The sequence below is a fragment of the Tenebrio molitor genome, chromosome 8 (genome assembly GCF_963966145.1).
Source record: "Tenebrio molitor chromosome 8, icTenMoli1.1, whole genome shotgun sequence".
NCBI lineage: Eukaryota > Metazoa > Arthropoda > Insecta > Coleoptera > Tenebrionidae > Tenebrio > Tenebrio molitor.
Window position 1 is genome coordinate 13,867,398 of NC_091053.1, and position 24,581 is coordinate 13,891,978.

Here is a 24,581-nt window from a genome sequence, read left to right on the forward strand (position 1 = left end):
TTTTTTTTTGTTATTTTCCGTTACAAAGGCGAACGCAGTCATTTGTTTTATTCTAGAATAACCTTTAATGCATAGTTGTGACATCTAGTAAAGACTGAAATAAAGAAATCATTCTTCGACAATTTTCTAAAAGTCTTAGGGAATGATACAACGTGATCAACAAGAAAACAAATCAAGAGGCAGCACCTTATCTTTTGTTTTATCGAAACGTCTTTCTTAGCTTGATCGTACAGATTATATATACTTGATGTACACAGTCGTGTATTGGTTGCCTACCTCCCAAAAAAATCTATTATTAATTAATTAATTGTTAATAATTAATGCTTTATCCTCAACGGTAAACTCATTTTACCACATCCGTAAAGTTTGCCGACATCGAAAATTATTTTCAAGGTTAACATCAACACCGTTGTTTTAAAATTGACGTTTCTTTGACAGTTCACCGCAAAATCTACTCATCAAAGCTGGTAAATTACCTATTCTTACGAATATAAAATGTTACTCGTGTTTATTTTATCAGCCAGTTCCATTATCAGATAATAATAAAATGCACAATCATAATTCCAACGTCTAAAATTCATGGGGTATGCATTTGAGACAACAAATTATCCACGCCCATGCATTGAATGCTTATTTGCATATGATTCCGCTACGACGTGACCGATAATTTGCAACGCCTGCTCTGATTTGTTTTCTTTTTGATCACTTTGTACACTAGCGCTCCACACGGACAGTTCAATAACTGCGACTTTCCAATCTCCGTCTTGATTTAAAAATATCCTGAAAAAATTACAATTTTCATTTAATTTGATCAAAAACAGTTGAATTAACTTTAAATTGAATTTAGTCTGTGTACTGTCAAGTTCTTTAAACTTCCCTCTAAAATACAATTAAACTGGAACTAAATTTGGAGACTATAAATATTTAAATGTGCAAATTTAGGTGATTATATTTTAATTCTCCATTCTATTCGACCCGTCGTGAATTACAAAAAAAATAATTAATTATTAAATGGTTGATTAAATTAATACTTCTATTTTAACATTAATTTAATTGGTGTTTAATTAACTGTGGGAACTTAAGCTCCAGTAAAACATAAATTGATTAATTTCGACATGTTGAAAAGAACCTAATAAAATTAATTAATTGCAATTAAAAGAAACTAAAGTCGGGAGACACTTTATGTTAAACATTTAATCAACGTTTAAGTAATTGTACACTCCCCTTTTGTTAAATTCATTCACACCAAATTAATGATAAATTTCAGTTCAAAATGTTAATTTCATGATCATTTAATTAAGATATGATGAAGATATGTTTTCTTATTTCTGTGATTTAATTTAAAACTGTTTTACCTGTCTAAGCTAATAAATTTTGTTAATTTAATTTGCACGAGTAAAATTATGATGCGAGATTTCTTAAAGGACTAATTTGCAATTAGCTCAAAGTAGTGACGAATTAAGGAAACATTTTTTTACAAGTGTAACTGGGTCTTAATTTTACATTGAATATTTTAATATAATGCTTTGTTGTTTAATGAGCTTTGACTGATTAATTTACAAAATTAAATTTGTATTCTATGTAACTTACTAAAATCGATAGCATAATAATTATTTGATTAGTTCAGTATCGTCAAGAATTAAAATAAATTTAAACTAAAATTAACTCTAACTACCTAGCGATAAAATTTATGGTAAACACAACCTGAACAACCACTTGCGTAAACACAAACTATCGATTAATTTTATTAACTAACATGAAATTTCTAATGAGGCTCGTTTTTCTACATATGAATTATGATAACTAAAAATTCTAGACTTTTTATTATGAATTTTATGAATTTCTTTTGCCCAAAGAATTTATTTTTCAATCAATTCATCTTACATATTTTGTGAGAAGAGAAATATTTCAAAAATATTTGTGTGAACTCAGTTTATTGTAAATTTAGCAAACTCAAGCCGCACTTAAGTCAAAATGACTGTTGAATTTGTCTTCAATTTATTAGAAATAATAAAAAATAATCTCATAAATGAGGGGTAAATTCACAACATTAATTGCAGTTAAAAGAATTATGCCCAACGGGGCGGGGCAATTTATGCTTAGAAATTAATCCAAATTTAAGTAATAAAATCATTTTTATCCCGTTAAATTCGTTAACACCAAATTAATGCTAAATTTAATTTCAAAATGTTAATTTAATTGACATTTAATTATCCTACGAATTTAAATCTCAATTAAATGTAAATTAATTTAGATCCTTTAGTCACGATAATTCGTTTATATTGTAGGGGTGTGTAATTGTTTTTTAATTTTTTGGAAGTACATAGTAAATATCCAATCAAATGCAAATCGTTAAGTGGAGACAAAAATTTGCTTTTTTATTGGTCTAATTTTAATATAAATTGTTTTTTAATTACATTTTCTGTTAAAAATTGTTTCACAAACCTACAGTAATAAATTTTCTTAATTTAATTTACATTAATTTCATTTACATATGATACGCAATTTTCTAAAAGACTAATTTGCAAATGACTTAAATTAGTGATGAATTAAGATACCAAAATTTTACATTTCTATTTAACAATTCTTACAGTCTCACTAATTTTGTATTAATTATTATTAATGCAAATATTGTTTTGCCGGTTAATGATCTTTGATTGATTATACATATAATTAAATGTATCTTATTTAAATTTAATTTAGGTACTTGCCTTATTATAAATCATTGAATGTGCTGTTAATATCTTCTAATCTTCTAATTGACTTACTAACAGCAATATCGTTTGTTTTATTAATTTAAGCTCATCAAAAACTAAAATAAATTTAAATTAAAATAAGCTCTCACTAATTACCCGTAGCGATTTAATTTATGATAAACACACCTGAACTACCACTTACATACACACAAACTTTCGATTAATTTTATTAACTAACAAAAAATTAATATATTACAATTGATTACAATATTTGGAAAATTTTACACATTACACACCTAAACAAAATTTCATAGCAAATAAAAAAACTTCCTCAAGTCCTGAGCTTTTGGCGACAGTTCCCAAAACGCATTTCCTTCCTCTAGGAGGAGGACTGCGAAATACCTGATTTTTCAAGAAGCAACTTGCTTAATAAGCTCTTTGGCATCTGGGCTCCATGGACCATGGTTTCTAATTTTCTATAGAAAAGGCGACAAGAGTGTGACTTTCCTTAATTCTAGTCTAAAATATTGTAGTATTATTAGAAGAATCCTTTTAATTCAATAAACTATTGACAGACTTTTTGTTTATATTATTTTTTATTCAAAACTATTTATAATATTCATTTGTTTTTATAGCAACTGCTCACTAATTAATATCAAATATAAATTTAATATTACAACAGCCCCCCTTAAATTTATTTTTTCTTTATTCTATATTCTTAATGCCGGAATTTTCTAAGCAATAGTTATGTTTGAATTTTGATAGGGGCTTCGTTAAAAAATCGGCGACCATTTCACTCGTTTGTATGTATTTGATTTCTATTTCTTTTCTTTGCAATATTTCTCGTATAAAATGATGCCTGATATCTATGTGCTTGGTTCTGGAATGTTGAATTGGGTTTTGTGCGAGGCTCCTTGCACCTTGATTATCGTTCATTATTTGAATTTGTTTATCTATGTCCAACACCTCCTTTAAAAATCGTCGTAAATAGATGGCTTCTTTTGTTGCATCGGATAAAGCCATATATTCTGCTTCTGTACTTGAGAGTGCTACTGTTTGTTGCTTTCTTGCTTCCCAGCTGACAGAACAATTTGCAAAAATAAAAATATATCCTGTGTAAGATTTTCTGTCGTCAGGATTCGCTCCCCAGTCAGCATCTGCAAAACCAATTATATCTTCAACATTTTTTTCGTAAACTAATCCGTAGTCCCTAGTTCCTTTTAAATATCGTAGTACTCTTTTCGCAGCAATCCAGTGTTCCTTTCCAAAACACGTATTATATTGACTTAAACAGCTTACTGCATATGAAATATCTGGCCTTGTTGAAACTGATAAATACATGAGGGAACCAATTAAATTCTGATATGGACACCTTGTCATCTCTTCTTTTTCTTTTTCCGTTTTTGGACACATTTCTTTTGACAGTTTAACATTTGGGTCCATGGGAGTTGAAACTTCTTTTGAATTTTCCATTCCAAAACGCTTTAATAAATCATCAACATATTTCTTCTGACTCATAGTAACTTTGTTTTTCTTTACGTTAAATTCAATTCCCAAACAATATTTTATCTGTCCCATATCTTTCATCTGGAAAATTTTCGCAAGATTTTCTTTCAGATTATTAATTTCTTCCATGCTGTTAGACGCTATTATTATATCATCTACATACACTGCTATTAAAACCATGTTTTCTTCGTTTCCTCTTCTTGTTTTTCTCATATAGATGCATTTGTCTGTGCTGAGCGGTCTTAAGTTCAACTTCTGTAGGTTCTCATCTAATTTTTTGTACCATTGACGACCTGACTGCTTCAATCCATATAATGCCTTTTTCAATAAACAAACTTTGTTTTTGAACAAGACTTCTTCTCCAATTTCATTTATTCCTTCAGGTAATTCCATGTAAATTTCCTCATCGATATCCCCATTCAGGTATGCTGTTACAAAATCCAACTGATGAACTATTAAATTGTATTGTGCTGCGATAGCCATTATTAGTCTTACAGAACATAATCTTGAAACAGGTGCAAAAGTTTCTTGGAAATCTATTCCTGGCAATTGGGCATAACCTTTTGCAACTAATCTCGCTTTTCGACGAGCGATCGTACCATCCGAATTAAATTTTGTTTTCAGAACCCATTTACAGCCTATTACTTTTCGATCACTTGGGCGATCAACTATTTCCCATGTTTTATTTTTCTTTAGAGAATTAAATTCATTTTTCATTGCTTCTCTCCATTCTTCGGATTCTTGTCGTAAAAATGCTTCTTTAATTGTTTTTGGATCTTCTTCAGTAATTTCATTTGTTCTTGAACCTTCTTTCTCTGTTATTTCTTCTTCACATGCTTGTACGTATAATTTCTTAGGTCTTCCTTTCTTTCCTGTATAAAGAAATCTTGGTCTTCCAGGTTTTCCCTTTTCTCTTGTTTCTACTTCTCTTCTTTCGTTGTAATTTTCTTGCAAGTTGTCTATTTCTGTTTGATCTTCTAATTGATTCTCATTATTACTAGCTTCACGTTCTGTTTCTTCATTTTCTGGTTGATTTTTTATTGATTCATTTTCATTTTCAAGTTTTCTATAATTGTTCAAATATATTTCAACTTCTTTTTCTTTCTTCATAATATCTTCAGAAGTAAATTCTTCCTGCATCGGTTGTTCTTTTACTTCAAAATTATTTACAAATTTTACATCTCTTGTTGCATAAATTCTTTTAGAATCGGGGCACCACACTCGATACGCTCTTCTTTCTGTTGAATAACCCACGAAAATACATTTCTTACTTCTTGGATCAAATTTTCCTTTATTGGGAGTTTTATCTAACCTGTAACCTTTCGTTCCAAAAATTTGAAAGTGTTTCACGCTAAAATCCTTTCCCGTCCATAATTTATGCGGTGTTTGTCCATTTATACTTCTAGATGGACATCTATTTCTTAAATAATTTGCTGTAGAAATTGCTTCTGCCCAAAATGAGGGCGACAATTGCGATTGTATCATCATACATCTTGCCATTTCTACTAAAGTGCGATTTCTTCGTTCTGCGACGCCATTTTGTTCTGGTGTATATGCCACCGTCATTTCATGTTTTATTCCATGTTTCTCCAAATAACTTTCAAATTCGTTACATAAATATTCAGTTCCATTATCCGATCGAAGACATTTTATTCTTTTTCCTAGCTGATTTTCAACCATTGCCTTGTATTTAAAAAATGCACTGGCAGCTTCACTTTTCTTCTTGATAAAGTAAATTTCGCACCAACCTGACTTATCATCAATAAACGTAATAAAATATCTTGATCCACCAATCGAGTTTACTCTCATTGGTCCACATATATCGGTGTGAATTAATTCCAATAATGTTTCCTTTTTATGTGATTCATTTCTTGAAAAAGATTTTCTAGTTTGTTTTGCTTTCAAACAAATTGAACAATTTATTAAATGTTCATTGCATCCAATATTCAAACCATACACTTCGTTACTTCTTGCAAGTTCTTTTAATTGTTGTTCATTAATATGTCCAAATTTTTCATGCCACTCTTGTATTTTTGTTCTTGAAATGTTCATACTTGCAGCTGCTGTCTCTCCCTTTTTATCTAGAATTTCGCGAACATAGTAAAGATGATTTCTTTTTTGACCAATCATGATTTCTTTTCCATCTTTATCAAGGATGTAGACTTTATTGTTTTCAAATATCACCGTTGAACCTTTATCTGTGATTTTTCCGACAGATAATAAATTTGAACGTAAATCAGGAACATACATGACATTATTCAAATTGACAGATCGTAAATTATTTTCATTTGACACTTTTATTTTCACATTTCCCGTTCCTCTTATTTTTGTGAAACTGTGATTTGCCAAATTTAGGACTTGATCATTTTGAGCGATATTTTGAAATTGATGTTTTGATGAACACATGTGCGAAGACGCTCCTGAGTCCACACACCACCATTGGCTTTCTGATTTGGTTCCATTGATTTGAAGAACTGTTTCGGTAACTTCTGCCTTTTTCGAAATTTCATTTCTTGCTTTGGCTTTTGACCAACAATTTTCAGCTTTGTGTCCTATTTTCTTGCAATAATGACATTTAAATCTGAATGCTTCTTTGAAATTATTTTTTCTTAAATTTTCCTTTGATGATTTTGGTCCATCTTCTTTCTTATAACATTTTTTAATTAATAGAGCACCCGGAGAATTTTGATTTTCTCTACTTTTTCTTGCTTCATATTCTTCCGTAAGCTTTATTTTCAGTGTTTCTGGCTTCGGTAACTCATCTCGAGATTCTATTGCGATCCGGAAATTTTCATATGAATCTGGAATGCTATACAGTAACAATATTGTTACGAGATCATCTACAATTTTTAGTTCCATTTCTTCTAATTTATCGATGATATTAAAGAAATTATTTAAGTGATTTTTCATCGTTTCTCCTTCATTCATTTTGGACATTATTAGTTGTTTTAACAACGTAGCTTTTCTTGCAGGACCTTTTGATTCATAAAGCTCCTTTAATTTTTTCCATATTCCATTTGAAGTTACACAATTTTTTATTTGCCTTAGTTCATTGGGATTTATCGCTAAGATTAAATCTGCTCTTGCCTTTTTGTCGTTTTCTTCCCAAATCGTATTTTCTTCATTATTTGGTTTTTCAATAGATCCATTTACATATCCCCACATTTCGTTCTTTACGAGAACTGCCTCCATCTGAAGTTTCCATGTATCATAATTTTCTTTTCCCAGTGGTTCAATTCTTATTACATTTCCACTCATCTTCTATTAAATCTTCTTTCTTTTAATATTCTTCTGGGCCCATAACCCTTTGTAGTATTATTAGAAGAATCCTTTTAATTCAATAAACTATTGACAGACTTTTTGTTTATATTATTTTTTATTCAAAACTATTTATAATATTCATTTGTTTTTATAGCAACTGCTCACTAATTAATATCAAATATAAATTTAATATTACAACAAATATTTCTTGTGTTTTAATTTTTCGCCTGAAAGACCAGCAGAACCAGATCTTCTAGAACAACCATCCAAATGTGTATGAATTAATTAAATTGATTTCATTTACCGCAAGAATTTATTTCTCAATTATGTAATAATTAATTTTAATCCTTTTGTATGAGGAAAGATATAAAAATGTTCAGTTAAAATCAGTTTACTGAATATTAACTCAAGCCTGAATTACTCTTAATTTTGTCGTAGTTAAATTAGTTAATAGTTGTTTATGTAACAAGTGAGTAAAGTAATACTTTTTTACGAGAAGGAAAATTTACCCACGAGCGAAACGAGTGCGCAAATCCGTCCAGTACAAAAAAGATACTTTACTAACGAGTTGCATACAAAATTTGTTTGGCCTCCGTTATTAAATGCACAGGTTTTTCCATTTATTTGCGTTCATAAAAAACGCAAATGCCTGAAAAAATGAACCTCTATGAGACGCTTCTGGACCGATTCAAAAATCACATATTTTATGAACGCAAATGAATGAAAAAACCTGTGCATTTAATAACGGACGCCAAAAAAATAATGAGAGTACATAATTAATAACGAAGTATTTAAGTAAAAAAATTAATTCTACATATAAATTTTTTTACTTAATTTACACTTACCTAATTGAATTTAGCTTCTGCTCAGAAAAATTTTAAAAACATCTTAATTTCCTAAATTAGTTTACAGCAATTACATAGTTTGCATTAAGTTTCCTATTTTAAATTTCTTAACTTCTTTGATCGCTTCTCAATTTATTGCGGGAACTTCTCCTCAAAACTAAATTAACTTTAATGCTTTTGTTGTCAAGAGGAGTTATTTACTTATTAACATCGAACATTTTTTTCTAATTCGTTCCCAATTTATTACACTAAGAAATATCCAATAAAACGAAACACTCTTAGTAAAAACCATTCTCCTGATTAAACAGACAAAATTCTAAGTCGTGATTAAATTCAACCCACTTAGTTCTTAATTTAAAATTATGATAAATTATACCTAGGTAGTCCTATTTTAACTATCTCATTGCATAATTTTCTTAGACACTTAATTTACACTTAATTAATCAATGTTTCAACAAGTTGTAATAGGTGTAAAAAAATGGTCTTCATCCGTTAACGTGTTATGTTTTTTTTGTCAAATCAACGACAGTCAGATTTAAATGAATTCGAATTTGATTATTGACTAACCACCGTCAAGCTTTGACGTTGTTGAGCTTGTCGCTTTACATTTAAAAAACTCCGGCGGCCTGAATACCGCGGCAACACAATTTCCAGGCCCGTTTCCTCCCATCTCTGACCTTTGTGGACCTTCCAAAGCTCACCCAATTAAGTGTGACCGATTCGGCGCCCACGCAATGCCCATTCTTTTCCCGATTACGGTCCACGTTTGCGTAATCGGCTACAACTTCCCCTCGGATTGTTCCTATTCGAACAATCAATCGGATCACGCAGATTGTGTAACAGCCAGGGTTATTATGCAAAACGCGCTTTTTATTGTCGAATTTTAAGGAGCGGGCTCCGGACACGGTCCGGCGGCGGCGCTCCCTCTCCGGGGTCCGGAGCCGGAAGAAGTAGTGGGACATATCCCGTGGTCCGTTTTGATCGGCCACCAGATAACCCACGACACACGATCGGATAGTTTGCGATGATTGGACGGTCGTGACAGTTGGTTTGTGATTTTTTCGTTTTTTTGGATTAATCTCGTGTGCCGTAAGTCTCTTCGTTTTTATTTTCTTTTTGCGGGATGAAACGAACAGGAACAACACGAATGCAGTAATTATGACTGTTCGATTGTGGACGCCCGCTATTGTGCATATCCGGTAAAAATTATACAATGCGTTTGGATTTTTATAATGCGGTGTGCGTCTATTGTTGTTGAATTTTTTTTGCAAAATTAACAGGCCTCGAGTGGTATTTTTCTGGTGCGCTTGGATTGTCGGCGCCGTTCGTACTCGTAAGATAGCGATGGAATTGTTGTGGTTTGTTTGTAAACACACCGCGAGTCATAACAGAAATACTTTGTTTCAAAATTTCTTGTGGATTGTGTTTCGTTTACAAATTCCTGGTATATCAGACTTAGCAGAAATAACATTAATCAAATACCGACATGTTTATTATGTACGGATGCAATTTCATTTGTTTTTGCATTTTAAAATTTTAATAGAGAATCAAAAGACTTAGAACAAATTAAATGCGATTGTAAAAATTAAAGTGCTAAGGAATTTCTGGCAAAAATTAAAAAAAGTTGCATATGTATGTATGTATGTATTTGGTTAATTTACTGTGTCTGTTACGGATAAATCAAAATGTGATACAGAGTGTCCAGAAATTGAGTGAAAGTTTTTTTATTTTGTTCCTTTGTTATCTATGTATACATATTTTTAACCTCCAGATAAAATATTTGTTTTTTTTTCACCATAAAAAAATCTCTACTTTGATGAGATTTTTTTTTCTATTTTGCACCTATAACACAGTCAGTATAACACTCAAACGGGTTTCGAAAAGGAGGTGTTTTCGATACGCGTTTCAGGAACATTTACTTAAATTTTTAATGTTGGCAGTGACGCATAGTGAGTTGTTGCTACGTGATCACTGCACTTCACTACACTTTAAATTCAAAACTTACAATTGTTCATCTATTTACCAGCGGTACCAACCCTTATATTTGCCAAATATAATTTTCCTAGCATTATGTTTTGAACTTTTTTTAAATCTAAGGGGCAAAATAGAAAAAATATTGTACATATTATACTCGTTTTATAAGTCACGCGTGCGACAAAATGGTGTCTTATAATTATAAAACTCGTATAATAAATTACTAGTTCATTTATATTCCCGGATTGTATCATTTCAAAATTGCAGGAGTTTTATTTGTTTTTTAGTTTTTAACACTTTTACTGTACCACCTAAACAATCTGTTTTAGAATTTTTGAAAATAAATTAAAAATTTATATTGCAAAAATTAGAATATTAAGGCATTTCTGGCAAGAAGTAGAAAATAGTATATTATATCATTAAGAGTAGAAGTGAGCCTTTTTGTGCTAAGCCCAGTGATTGAAGACCGAGACGATGTCGAGGTCGGCAACTGGGCGAAGCACAAAAGGACCTTCTACTCTGAATGATATATACTATTTTATCTTCTAGCGGATCACAAAAAAAATCGGACATGAACTGAACTCATTTATTTTCTTTTGCTGCAGTTACAGTAAAATTTTAAAATTTTAAGGCACCAGTAATTCCTAGTTCTTTTGTTGCAATATTTGTATTAAGACTTGAAGGTTAAAAAATATTATGTGGTAAACTCTATTAAAGTCTAAAGTTTGCTTTTTAACGTTGAACGGCCATCTGGCTATTTTTGATTTTGACATCTCCCATCCATATTCACATGGGCGACTCGTGTTACACCACAGTGGCACCGTTTAAATATTGGGTAATAATTTCGCTTTTTTGGATGCTTTTTTTTTAATAGGGATGAATTACTTATTAAATATGTAAATACTTATTTCGTGTAATTATTGAAAAATAAATCATGAGAAATTGTTTCTATAGAGATACACAAAGAGGCGGTTTTCGATCGCTTGAAGATGAAGTAATTGTATCATATTTCACTGTCTTTATTACTGATTAGCGTAAACGTCATATAAGGTGTCCAGAAATTAATACCCCACATAAAATATGTGATTTTTGAATCGATCTAGAAACGTTGAAAAAAGTGCCATAGCGGTTCATTTTTTCACGCATTTGCGTTAAAAAAAAGTTTTTTATGAACGCGAATGAATGAAAAAACCTGTGCATTTAATAACGGACGCCAAAAATGTTCTGTATGCAATTCGTTAGTAAAGTATCTTGTTTTTACTCGGCGGATTTGCGCTCTCGCTTCGCTAAATTTTCGTTCTCGCAAAAAAAAGTATTACTTTACTCACTTGTTACATAAATAACTATTTATAAATTAAAAAAAAAGATTACCTTCTTGTTTTTAAAAATTTATGTTAGACTGAAAATTTTTGAAAAGTTCTAAAACAATTTTTTTTTAATGAGTCCGATAATGGCAATAATCAAATTTTTATTTCATCAAAATAAAGCTTAATAGACAGTGAAAAAAAAATAAAAAACATACATACTGGGCAATTAAAAATGAATAATAAAAATATAATTACATATGTAAATATAATTTTAAAAAAATCAATGTATGTATTGTAAATCTCTCTGAGTGCCAGAACTGTCGAAATTTTGAGTGTCTTCCATTTTTAGAGGCCCTGTATGACATTTTGATTAACCAGTAATAGACATAATAAAATTGCTTTTTGTTCTAGTTCTTGCCAAAAATGCCTTAACATTCAAATTTTTCGTTTATTGTTTATTTTTTAGTCCGAGAAGTCCAAAACCATCGATTTCTTTAGATGACAAAATAAAAGCAGTTAAAAAACAGATTGTCTAAACTAAATTAAAAGAAAAAAGCTGATAAAAAAATTTGTTAACTTCAGAAATTCTGAAATTACAAAGTATCCTTAAATGACATTATCCAAGTTTCCATCTTGCCCAAGAACAGGTTAGTTTATTGTGAAAAAAAAAGAAAAAGCTCTGAAAAAAACAAATTTTAGAACATGATTTTCTTAGGTGCAAATTTGAAACAGTTAAGAGACATTGTTTAACTTAAAAGAAAAAATTAAAAAAGAAAATAGGCAGGGAATGGAAATAATAACAAAAAAATATTATTTTTTTTTATTAATTTCAAATTCCAGTACTTACCACAACTGTCAAAATTTAATTTCTGGACACTATACTATTCTGACAATTTTTTTTCTGAAAAGTTCTATATGAACTTTTGGGTGGCAATATGAAAGAGTTGAAAGAAAGATTTTCTAGATTAAAAAACAAAAACTATAAAAAAAATCAAAACCTTTAACTACTCAAATTTTTAAATGACGATGAATGAAAATCTCATGAGATAAAGATTTTCAGCTATACTTACAATTAAAAAAAAAACAGAAAAAGGATTTAATAACATAATTACATAAACATTTTTGTTTTATAATACAAAAATTTCCGATAATCTTGCGGAATCTGGAAAAGTGCCCCCAATGCTTGCAGCGTTTCCACGTTGAATGGCAAGGGAAATCCTCTCGAAAAGGAATTTCTTTGATTTTGATTCGCCTGATTCCGCGATAAATCGGTTTCCGATGACATTAGTGAAATTGATGGCTTCTTTGCACCAAGAGCCAAAGGTTTCAAATGCTAAACCTTTAAACACGTAGTTTGACGAAATGATTGAACTATATTTGCTATGTTTGCGTTTGCAAGCCATTTCAGCAGCAAAACCTGAGACTTCATGTTTATCTAGAGGTTAGAAATGAAGAATAAAGATGTTTAATGATAATAAATATACAAAATTTAAAAAACCCACTGGACTGTCAAATTTCAACAAATCAATTTTGTACATTACGTAGTGTTAAATAAACTGTCAAATTTAAAAAAATCAAAACCTCCGCAAAAATGTAGAAAGTCAAATGTTAATTTTGAAATTAGCAGTAGAAAAACCATTAACACAAAATAAAGTTTACACCATGTAAATCCCTATGGTTCATTGATAAAAAAAATTCACTGTAGAGTGCTTCAAACATAACAGACCAGAACGAAAATTTTACTCTTCATGCTTAATTTAAACCTAATATCAAACCATTTTTCTCTTGCGATAAATCATTCACCATTCCTTTTTGTTTATTATCCAGAAGTACCAGAAAAACGCACACGGGAAACTCCTAAACCTTGGCAATCGCACTGTTTGTTTGATTTGGATAATTGCTGCTAAAAATACTCACTTACAAGAATTTGACGACACTACTTTCGTTTATCTCTTTTACACAAACTCGAAACTGGGTCTAGATCGCACATTTAATATTAGTAACATTTACCAAATTTGGCACGTCGCAGATTAGGTCACATCAAAGGTCATCTCTGCAAAAAATACTCTGATAATATTGAACGGTGTCAACAACGACATTTTTATTACCTCGAAATCAAATTAAATAAAATATTTACAACACAAATCACAAAAAGTGAAAACTGAGTCAAATCTAAAAAGAGTCCTCTTCGAGTTGCCCATTGTGCTCGGGTTCGCGTCATAAAAGAATAAAACTTTTCGGAGAACAGTTGTTGAATCAACAGGTGAGACTAAATTAATTTCACATAATGGACAGCTCCGAACAGGGTTAAAGAAGCGAGACTGTCCTTCAGCGTGATGTATCACGGTTCTGGCAGAACAATAAGTTCAAATCCTTCATAATTAACACAGTAAAAATGTTTGGAAATAACTATCTCATTCATAAAGTTGTGCGATAATTCCTGTCACATTTTGCAACCATTTGCAGATTTTTGGCCATAAATAATGGCAAATATCCGCTCACAATACCTTGACACACATAGAGCCAGACCTGTGCACGTTACGATCAAATTTGGGGGCAATTCCGCGGAAACAGGATAATTACGGGCGTTAAAAGCACTGATTGTCAGTACTGCATCCGAAAAAAAAATTGTTGTGTTTGTCATCTCGCCCGAAGAAATTCGCAAAACTGTTGAAGCATGTCATGATGTGGGAGCGCGATTATCTAAATTAATGAGTCGTGAATAATCTAATTTGAATTAGACAGATCGTCAAATTAAGGATGGTGTTTTCCAGGTGACTCCAACCACCAAAACAAGAACACTTTAGTCTCGCAGAAGTCCACCCTCTCGTCCACTTGTTCGTCCAGTTCGTCCACACCCTCGACGTACACATCTCCGTCAGGTAAGCCACGACCCAATTTGCCCGAGTCCACAACATTTCACCCGGACTCAGTTCCGGTCCGTACCGCGTCTACAGTAACACTAATTTCTGCCAGTGGCGCATTAATCGCATAATCCGATTGTTTTCCGGAACAATGAAATTTTCCTTATCATTGTTAACAGCATTCGCACGGCGCGGCTTCAAATAGCTTCGCAATAAAAATGTCCACCTCGCCCGACTAAAATCCTCCTCTGTTCAGTGTTGTGTGTTGTGCAGTGCCAGCTAACAATTTCCAGCAATCCCCCCGCGCCAAATAGGTGCAATTTACATACATTACGTAACGTGACATCAGCTGTGACGGTTCAAAGTCAAAGGTTTTAATTGTAGAAGTGCCAACCAAGACCAGTGCAAACTAACGCTCCTTCCCGTTGTCTCCTTAATGTGTCCGTCGGTGTTTGCCTAGGAACCGGAGAGGAACCGCTCTCGATGGCCGATAACGGGGCAAGGTCGCGGCGAAGGCGGGCGCGAAATCAACGCAGGAAAGCGAAAAATACTCACGCGACCATCGTCGAGGAGGAGTACCGCGACGGGACGCGAGAGTGTCACGACGACGCGAGGGAGTGTCCCGAGGAGGCGAGAGAGTGTCGCGACGACGCGAAGGAGGATCCCGTGGAGGCGACAGAGTACCCTGACGATGCGAAAGAGTGCCCCGACGAGGCGAGAGAGTACCCGGATGAGTACCGCGTAGACTCGCCGAAAACCCTTCCCAAGAAACAGCCCGTGAAGAGTCGCAGCCTCGACGACGACGACGTGAAAATCCAAGAACTATCGGAAGTGAGCGAAAGCGAAGACAAAGAGTGCAAGGCCATAGTGTCCGAAGCGGAATCGGACGTGGAGTGGGAGACCGCCGCCTCCATCGCCGAACCGCAACCCCAAACCGGCAGCCTCAGCTCCCTGTCGCTCGTCCTCGAAAAGTACACCACCGAACCGGTCTCGCTCATCTCCCCCGAAGAAGAGCTCAACCTGCGCAACTTCCTCGAAGGCTTGAACCTCGTCAACTCGCCCGAAGATGCCTTCCGAGCGTGCGAAGCCAGCACCATGGAGAGCGTCAAGTCGCGAAGGGCGCGCAAGCGAGCAGCCCTGGAGCAGTACTTCGCCCCCATAGCGCAAAACCCGCGCTTTCTGGACGTGATCAGCGAAGAGACGAGCGATTTGAGCGACAGGGAGCTGTCCGTCACCCAACACTTGAAGCAAGGGACGCCGGAACCGGAAGTACCACCTCCGCCTCGACCGCGCAAGACTCGGAGGGTCATCACCAATCCTGCTATTCTTGTAGGGACGAAGATAATCGATGTTCCGAGTGTCACTCACGAGATCTGCAGCGGGAGTGCGCTCCAGTCTAGTTCTGAAGCGGAGGTGGTGTATTTGGAGGAGGACAGCTCGAACAGTACCACTCCGGATCCAAAGTCCGACAACGAAGACGAGAAAGACACTAATGATGATTTGGTGTCGAGTACTTCGAGTGTGCCAGATTTGAAGGAGTCGGAAGTTGTGGAAGAGACCAAACAGGTGAAAGTTACGGTGAAGAGAAATGATGTTTTGGTATCTGCAAGTGATTCTGTGGAGAAAAAGTGTGACACTTCTGTTTCTAAGCGAGAGACTGACAGGATCGAAGTAAGGAGCGAGATTTCTGCAGAATTGACTCCACCTCCCACTCCTGATGACGTTTCGCCGAAAAATGAAATTGCTCAAACGCAGATTGTAGAAGATCGAAAAGTAGAAGATGTGGAATCATCGAAGTCTACTTCGGATGTAAATAAAGCAATAGAAGGACGCATCGAAGTTTTGCGATTTGAAGAGAAAGATTTAAAATGTTCTAAATTAGAACTAAGTGAAGCGACTCAGCAAGTGAGTCAAACTAACAAAAAAGAATCATTTTTTGGTGATTTATTGCGTAAAAATGACAATATTTCAGAAATGGAAGATAGTACAGATTTAGTAGAGTCTTCTGTGACAGATGTTTACACAACTTGGGAAGCCGACAGAAACAAATCTACTTCAAAAGCAAGTTTAGGCGTGAAAGTAGACTCATCTCGTGATTTATTGCTTTCTGATGTGGTACCAATTGAAGGTGGCACAGATATAGAAGTTTCTTTAGAAGGAAAAGATTCTATTTTGAAGGCCGATAACAAGACTGTTCCAGAAGTGAATGAAGCAGAAGACATAGAGTGGACTGTCAGTGCCTTGACGCCCAAAGATACAGTTGACGTAAAAATAGAAGATAAAGAGTCACTATGTTCTAAGTTAGAACAAGATGAACCTCCGGAGTCTATATCTTCATCAAACCTAAACGACTCAACAGGAGTAAGGGTATCTAGCAGTACAAATAAAAATGTCGTTGTCTTGCCACTTAAAGACGTCAAGATTGAAGATGAAGATTTGGTATGTTCTAAATTAGAAGTAGATGAAACTCCTACATCTGCATCGATATCGGAAGTAAATAATTCAAAAGAATTAATTGCTAGCAATATAGATAAAAATGCCACTGTCTTGCCACCTAAAGGTAGAAAGGTAGAAGATAAAGAGAATTTGGTATGTTCTAAATTAGAACTAGATGAATCTTCTAAGTCTGTGTCTTCATCAGATGCAAATACGTCCAAGGGGTTGGTTGTATCTTGCAACATAGACAAAGATGTCGAAATTTTGCCACCTAAAAGTAAGACTGACGTAAATATAGAAGAGAAGAAAGATCTAGTGTATTGTAAATTTAAACCAAAAGAAGTTTCTAAGTTTATATCTTCCTCAAGCGTAAACAAACCAAACGAAAGGGAAGTATCTTGGAGTAAAGGTGAAAGAAAATATGACAACAGCCACATGGAAACTTCATCGGCCAATTTTATTCTGGATCAAGACAAAAATACTACTTCGAAGCATTTCACAAAGGAAAGCTACAAGTGTGAAACTCAGAAAGAAACAATAAACAAAAGGAGTGTTGACGTTATGTCGAGAAGTGAAAAAGCAGCTGACTCAAAGTTGTCTTCAAGAACTCCGTCTGTTCACGTTGAGGAAATTAGCAAAGAAATGAAGGATCCAGATGGGAAATTGTCTTCCAAACCTGTTCATACTACTTTGGATGAAGCTACACATTCAAAATTGTCTCCAAGAGTTCACGTGGTGGAAATTCGTAAAGAAATGGAAGATCCAGACGAGAAATCGTTTTCCAAACCTATTCACACTACTTCGGATAAAGCTACCGACTCCAAATTGTCTCCAAAAGTTCACATCGTGGAAATTCGTAAAGAAATGGAAGATTTAGATAAGAAATCTGTCTCTGAACCTATTCACACTACTTCGGATAAAGCTGCTGACTCCAAATTGTCTCCAAAAGTTCACATAGTGAAAATTCGTAAAAAAATAGAAGATTCGGAGGAGAAATCGTTCCCTGAACCTATTCACACTACTTCGGATAAAGCTGCTGACTTCTCCAAGTTGTCTCCTAAAGTTCACATCGTGGAAATTCGAAAAGAAATGGAAGATTCAGATAAGAAATCGGTCTCTGAACCTATTCACACTACTTCGGATAAAGCTGCTGACCCCAAATTGTCTCCAAAAGTTCACATAGTGGAAATTTGTAAAGAAGTGGAAGATTCAGATGAAAAATCGTTCTCCAAACCTGTTCATACTACTTTGGATAAAGCTGCCAACGGTAAATTGTCTTCAAGAACATCATCTGTCCATATAGTAGAAAGTCGTAAAGAGGTGAAAGATTCAAATGAAATATCGGTGTCCAAACCTGTTCATGTCATTTTGGATAAAACTGCCGACTCCAAATTGTCTCCAAGAATTCTCAAAGAGGAAATTCGCAAAGAAATGAACGACTTAACTGGGAAATTATTCTCCAAACCTGTTCTTACCACTTTGGATAAAGCTGCTGACTCAAAATTATCTTCAAAAACACCATCAGTCCGCATAGTGGAAATTCGTAAGGAAATGGAAGATACTAAGGAGAAATTGTTCTCCAAACCGGTTCATGCAACAACGGATAACGCTGCCGAATCAAAATTGTCTCCAAAAGTTCACATAGTGAAAATTCGTAAAGAAATAGAAGATTCGGAGGAGAAATCGTTCTCTACACCTATTCATACAACTTTGGATAAATCTGCTGACCCCAAATTGTCTCCAAAAGTTCACATAGTGGAAATTCGTAAAGAAAAGGAAGATTCCGATGAGAAATTGTTCTCCAAACCGGTTCATACTACTACGGATGAAACTACCGACACCAACTTGTCTCCAAAAGTTCACATAGTGGAAATTCGTAAAGAAGTGGAAGATTCCACTGAGAAATTGTTCACCACACCGGCTCATACCGCTTTGGATAAAGCTGCCGACTCCAAATTCTCTCCAAAAGTTCACATCGTGGAAATTCGCAAAGAAGTGGAAGATTCCAATGAGAAATTGTTCTCCAAACCGACTCATACCAGTTTGGATAAAGCTGCCGACTCCAAATTGTCTCCAAAAGTTCACATAGTGGAAATTCGTAAAGAAGTGGAAGATTCCAAGGAGAAATTATTCTCCAAACCGATTCATACAACAGTGGATGAAGCTGCAGACTCCAAATTGTCTCCAAAAGTTCACATAGTGGAAATTCGTAAAGAAGTGGAAGGTTCCAATGGGAAATTGCCCTCCAAACCGGATTATACCACTTTGGATAAAGCTGCCGACTCCAAATTGTCGCCAAAAGTTCACATAGTGGAAATTCGTAAAGTAGAAGATTCCGATGAGAAATTGTTCTCCAAACCTGTTCATGTGACTTTGGAGGCAGAGAAATTCTCTAAAAGTGCTTCGGAATTGAAGAAAGCCAAACAAATAGAGTCTCCGTCAAAAGACTTGAATAAGGAAATAGAAAACATCTGTAGCAGTTTGCGCTTGCCCGAAAGCATAGTCTACTCCAACGTGGTGAGTCCCCCAGCTCCATCACCCTCGCCTTCTCTGAGCAGCGGGAGTTCAAGCAGAGCCACCTCTCTATGCACCGCCAAATACAACCCCATGAGCAGTTCCATAGCCGACATGGATTCGATCAACGACAATATCGACTCTCCTCGAAGTCTGCGCGAGTTGTGCATCCATAACCTGATGTCGCACCCCTTCGGCAGCGACATCTTGCAAGAACTGGCCGATGTCTCCTCCAGCATCGAGCACCTCACCAATAACCTCCTCGCCCCAGCTAATCTGCCGGCTTTCATGCGCAAACCTTCTAACGGCAACGTTGACCTTCCAGCGAAGGACAAATGGGTGGGTCTGGCCACCGAGGGAGACCCTCGCGTCTTGATCTGTCTCAGCCCGACGCAGAGATCGCAGCTGGACAAAAGCAAGAAAGTGGGCGACGAAGCGTCGAAGCTGCTAGATTTGCACGAGAAGTTTATTTATAGGACAGGTTATCACGACGCGGTTGAGAGACAAGCTAAAAGCGAGATGCCGTCGATTAAGGCCGACGTGAGTAATCGACTTTTGGCAATCATCCGAGATGCGGAAGAACCGCACCGGCTTAGTGCGAGAGCGGAGAGCGCGCGGTTGCACGCCAAAGACCTGTCAGAATGGTTGCAACTGGCTCGGAATAAGAGCACGAGCGAGTCGGACCTGACCAAAGACGAAAATAGAATGGGGCCCGGAACGCAGAGGCGCACCTCCCTGCCGCAAGAGTTCTACGAGCACCAGATGCGCTACCTGGAGGCGAAGGAGCGCGAGATCCAGAGGGAACTGGAGATGCTAGAGGAGGAGAAGCAGAAACTGACGACGGAGATGGTCCCCACGCGACACTTCCACCTCGAGGACTACCACATCTCCCGCAGAGGGGACTTCGCCGAGACCAAAAAGTCGCGACCGCTGTCGATGCCCGCCGCCACCGAGTTCTTCCGGAGGCAGATGTACGACGAGTACATGGGGAAGATCGCCGCCATGGAGGAGCGCAAGCAACAGAAAGTCATCAAAGTGACTCCGGTGGACGCGAGCCTCGAGGCCAAATCGAGCCAAGGCATCCAAGACGAGTTCATGGACAAGGTGAAGCAGAAGCAGAAGATGGGCAAGCTGGGTAGGGACGAGTCGGACGAAGATAGAGACTTGACGGATGGGAACTTGCCCAAGCACTTGAAGGAGTTCATCGATATCGCACAGCAAGCCGCCGAAAATAGCGCGGGAGATGGTGAGTGGCTTGAGAGTGGCATCGCTGAATGTTTGTTGTCGGTGTCTTACCCCATTGTTGCTTGGCTCGTGTCTGACGTCACCGTTTCGCTTAACGCGATCTAAATTTACGGGCTCGATCAACGCGGTCTAAATTTAGATTAGACTCATTATCGACGCAAAACACTCCTCAGGGGGCTATTCGAGTGGGCGGAGTCATATTTGCAAGGGTTTGCCAGTTTTGTTCATCTTCCGCCTTTCTGACAAATGGCGGCCGCGCGACCTTGACGCTTCACTTTTCACAATGTCCGCTGGCAAATCCTTGCACCCTGTCGCATTAACTCTCCCTCTAACAGAGATTGGCGTAGGTGCGCCACCTTGCATATGTCGCAGGAAATGTTGCAAGGAAGCGCGAAGGATTAACAGGGCCCTCAGCAAAAATAGGCCGCAAAACAACGACAGTTTGCTGCACGAAATTGACTCAGCGCTAGTCTTTGCCAAAGGGTTTTTGCTTTGTAGAGGTTGGTGGTGCAGTTTAAGTTCTAATTAATGCCTGGCACTAACCAGCATCCGCTTCGACGACGTCTTAACTCGATAACTATCTTGCATGGAAGCATCTTGGTACTAAATATAAAGAGGATTACTAATAGCATGGATTTGACACCATTTTGATTTTGTGGTGATTCGAAAAGCGGAGGACCAAAAGTGTAAATCTGTCGAGACCCAATCACAGACAAATATCTTGTTTGGCACGATTTTCTGTTTGTTGATTTAGTATATTTTCAAGTTTATAAATATGAATCCTATAATTATGTAATCCAATGTTTTGAAAAGAAGTCATCATCCTGACTCTGTAAAACTAGGCGATGTTATATTTTCCACGTTTTATTTATTTATCTAACTGACGCTGATCATTTTGTTGCCGCAGTCTCAATAAATTTCCAATTATATTTTTTTTGTGAAGGTTTCTCACTCGTGATCTTCCAAATCAAAATTGTATATTCAACATCCAACACGTTCGGGATAGTGGAAAATTCTTGTAAACATGAAAGAGTTGGCGAGTTTAATTAGCCACAAATTATATGAGGATTAATTCTGAGTGAAGGATTTTGTTTTGCAAAAAAAAAATCCATTTTAATTAGAGGGATTCGCAGTCGCCAGATTTTCCGCGATATTTTTAGATGAAAAATAAACAAAAACGAGTGAATCGAGGCACAGTGGCGGAGTAATTGTGGAAAAGCTATTAGGAAAAGTGAAGCTTCAAGGACACGCGGCGGCCATTGAGGCCGATGAGGCAAAGTATCAAATCAACAAAACTACTGTGGGCATGGTCTTTTTGGCATGTCGTTTTTATTTTAATTTTTGAAAGTGCTTCCGAAACTGGTCTTATATTCTTTGCCATTTGGATAAATATTTTTTGAGAATTTTGCTTTTCTGACAAATGGCGACTGCAGAACTTTGAAGCATCACTATTTTTTACATCACATCAATAAATTAATTGGAATTACACAGATTTAACAGCAAGGATATGAGACTACAACGTTATGCAGCGGCCATTTGCCACCAAGGCAAAACTTCAAAACAGTTTTTTTTAAATCAATTCAGTAATAGCTATTTTAGTTTCGAAACTAAACTAGTCTAATTTTTTCTATGATTTAAAGTTTTCAGTAACTCAACAAAAAATGTTTGCCTTTCCGACAAATGGCGGCTGCAGGATTTTAAAGCGTCGCTCTCTCTGGGGTAACTGTACTGTGATTTTGCAGCGAAAAAAATAGAAATTTCATTGTTTGGTGGCGGCCATTTGTCGATGAGGCTGAATATGAAATCAACAAAATTATTGTGGAAATAACGTTTTCCCACTTCATATCGTTTTCATTTTAATTTTAGAAAATGTTTTATAAAGCTGGTCCTATTTTCTTTGTTATTAAAAAAAATATATTTATAGAAGCCTTTGCCTTTCCAACAAATGGCGACTGCAGAATTTTAAAGCATCACTCTTTTTGACGTTAATAAATAATTTCTACAAGGTATTGAACTAGAACAAGAGGTTCCAAGGTCACACAACAGCCATTTGCCCGCCAAGGAGCAAACTATTAAAATAGGGTGTTTGTCTTTCTTTTTAAGTTTAAACACTTTAAACTGGTCCAATTTTTGTATATTTTAATACAAAACGTTATTGTAACTTTTTCTAATTTTTGCCTTTCCGGCAAATGGCCGCCGCGCGACCTTGAAGCTTCACCGCTATTTGTTGACCGCACAAAATCAATAACCTCGACACTCTGACACAGTATTGGTGGTTGCATACTAGACCACGTCAGATTTCTTCAATTTTTTTATGCACGACCTCAACACCAAACGCCGACCTTGAAATAGGTAGCAAAGCTAATTATGACTTGCGCCACCGCTTAATGACTCCTTTAATTATATACACCGCACGAATGCGACAAAATTTGAAAAAAAAAATTCCTGCTATCTATGTTCACCTAAAACACACCAAATCCAATGTTATCGTGATAAAATTTGGTCAGTTTTAAACCTGAAGCATTGTGGTGTGACATATCAGAATGGCACCTCACGGAATAGGTAAAGTACCGATTTTTTGCGTTGTTTTGTTTAACGTGGAAATTTACATCAAATTTATTTATACACTGTAAGTTGTCGCAACGTACACCAACCGTATTATTTATGATAAATTAAATTTTTACGTAATAGATGTACACACTTACTCACAAGTGATAAGATATGGATTCCTTGAGTTCGTTATCTCGTACAATTAAATTTTTACATAACATCTTATGACGTTACGTTATCTCGTACATTTACAGAAAGTAGATAGTCTAGTATAGCTGTCATTTATTTCAATTGTTTTTTTTAATTTATCATAGTTCTTTTGCGATATTGTTTTTAAAGAAGCGGTCCTCTAGAGGTATCTTGAGGCACACAATTAATTCTGCAAACTGCACAAAGACGGAAAGACCTGTGGATCCCAAACCACCATCGCCGTCACCACTTCCTCCACCACGTGTCGGCTCATCTTCGGTCTTATTTTAGCCACCCGGTAACACAAGCCGAATCGGTATTTATAAACCTCCCCAAAGTTAACATCCCGCTTGTTCGCCCCCATCCGGACCATGGTACCACCCCAGCGCGCCCATCCAGCCGTCAAACAAGCGGTCCATGATCGATTCGTCAAATTTAGTCGGTCAGTCGGTGCCGAGGTCTAAATCGGTATTTTGGGCGTCCCGACGCCACCGGTGGTTGTCGGCGTCGGTGCCAAGACGTCGTGCAGTTCCCCGCGTCGCGTCCGTGCCGGAGCACGTGTGATGTGCAGTGCGATGTAGTGAACCCCCAGGCGATGATCTCCCCAGCGCCAAACTTCAAGGCCACGGCGCCTACCCCAAGTAGGTCTCGGGCGCGACAAACAGCGAATGTTTGCGCTCGGTGTTTGCCAGATTGTGTCGTAAATTAATTAAGCGACGCGGCCTAATTTTTGATAACAACACACCAACAGAGAAACGCGGGGTGCCGCAAGGTGCTCGTTTGGTCCAATCTTGTTCAGCAATACGCAAAGTGGAAAAACCGACGGAAACGGTTTTTGATGGCGAGGTGGACGAACATAATAGAATCAACTAAAAATATTTTTGTATTTATAGTGTTTAGACAATCGGTGACGTAACGAAGATTTTTTTCAATGAAACATGCCCAACTTACACAATTGTACAAGTTTTAGATGTTTTTGAATTTTTTTTCAAACTATAACTTAAAGGGGAATAGGAAATGTCCAAGATTGGAACGCTGCGGGACTCCAGAACTGCAGACAAAGAGAGACATATTTTTTTTATAATAGGAAAAACTAAAAATATTTTTGAATTTATAGTGCTTCGACAGTCAGTGACGTAACATGTTTTTCCCAATGAAACGCACCCAATTTTTACAATTGTACAAATTCTAGGT

At 36.1% G+C, this 24,581-nt stretch overlaps 1 protein-coding gene across 13 annotated transcripts in view; it reads left to right on the forward strand.

Annotated features, from left to right (window-relative positions):
* The window catches only part of LOC138137123 (uncharacterized), an 86,392-nt gene that overhangs the window by 37,101 nt on the left and 24,710 nt on the right, over window positions 1-24,581 (forward strand). For 12 of the 13 annotated variants that reach the window (XM_069056419.1, XM_069056411.1, XM_069056407.1 and 9 more), the window contains 2 exons: window positions 14,364-14,471; window positions 14,914-20,649. In XM_069056419.1, the coding sequence (XP_068912520.1) occupies window positions 14,364-14,471; window positions 14,914-20,649 (5,844 nt within the window). Of the gene's footprint in view, window positions 1-9,225; window positions 9,398-14,363; window positions 14,472-14,837; window positions 20,650-24,581 lie in introns of those variants that run through there. The other variant, XM_069056416.1, reaches the window with a different exon arrangement.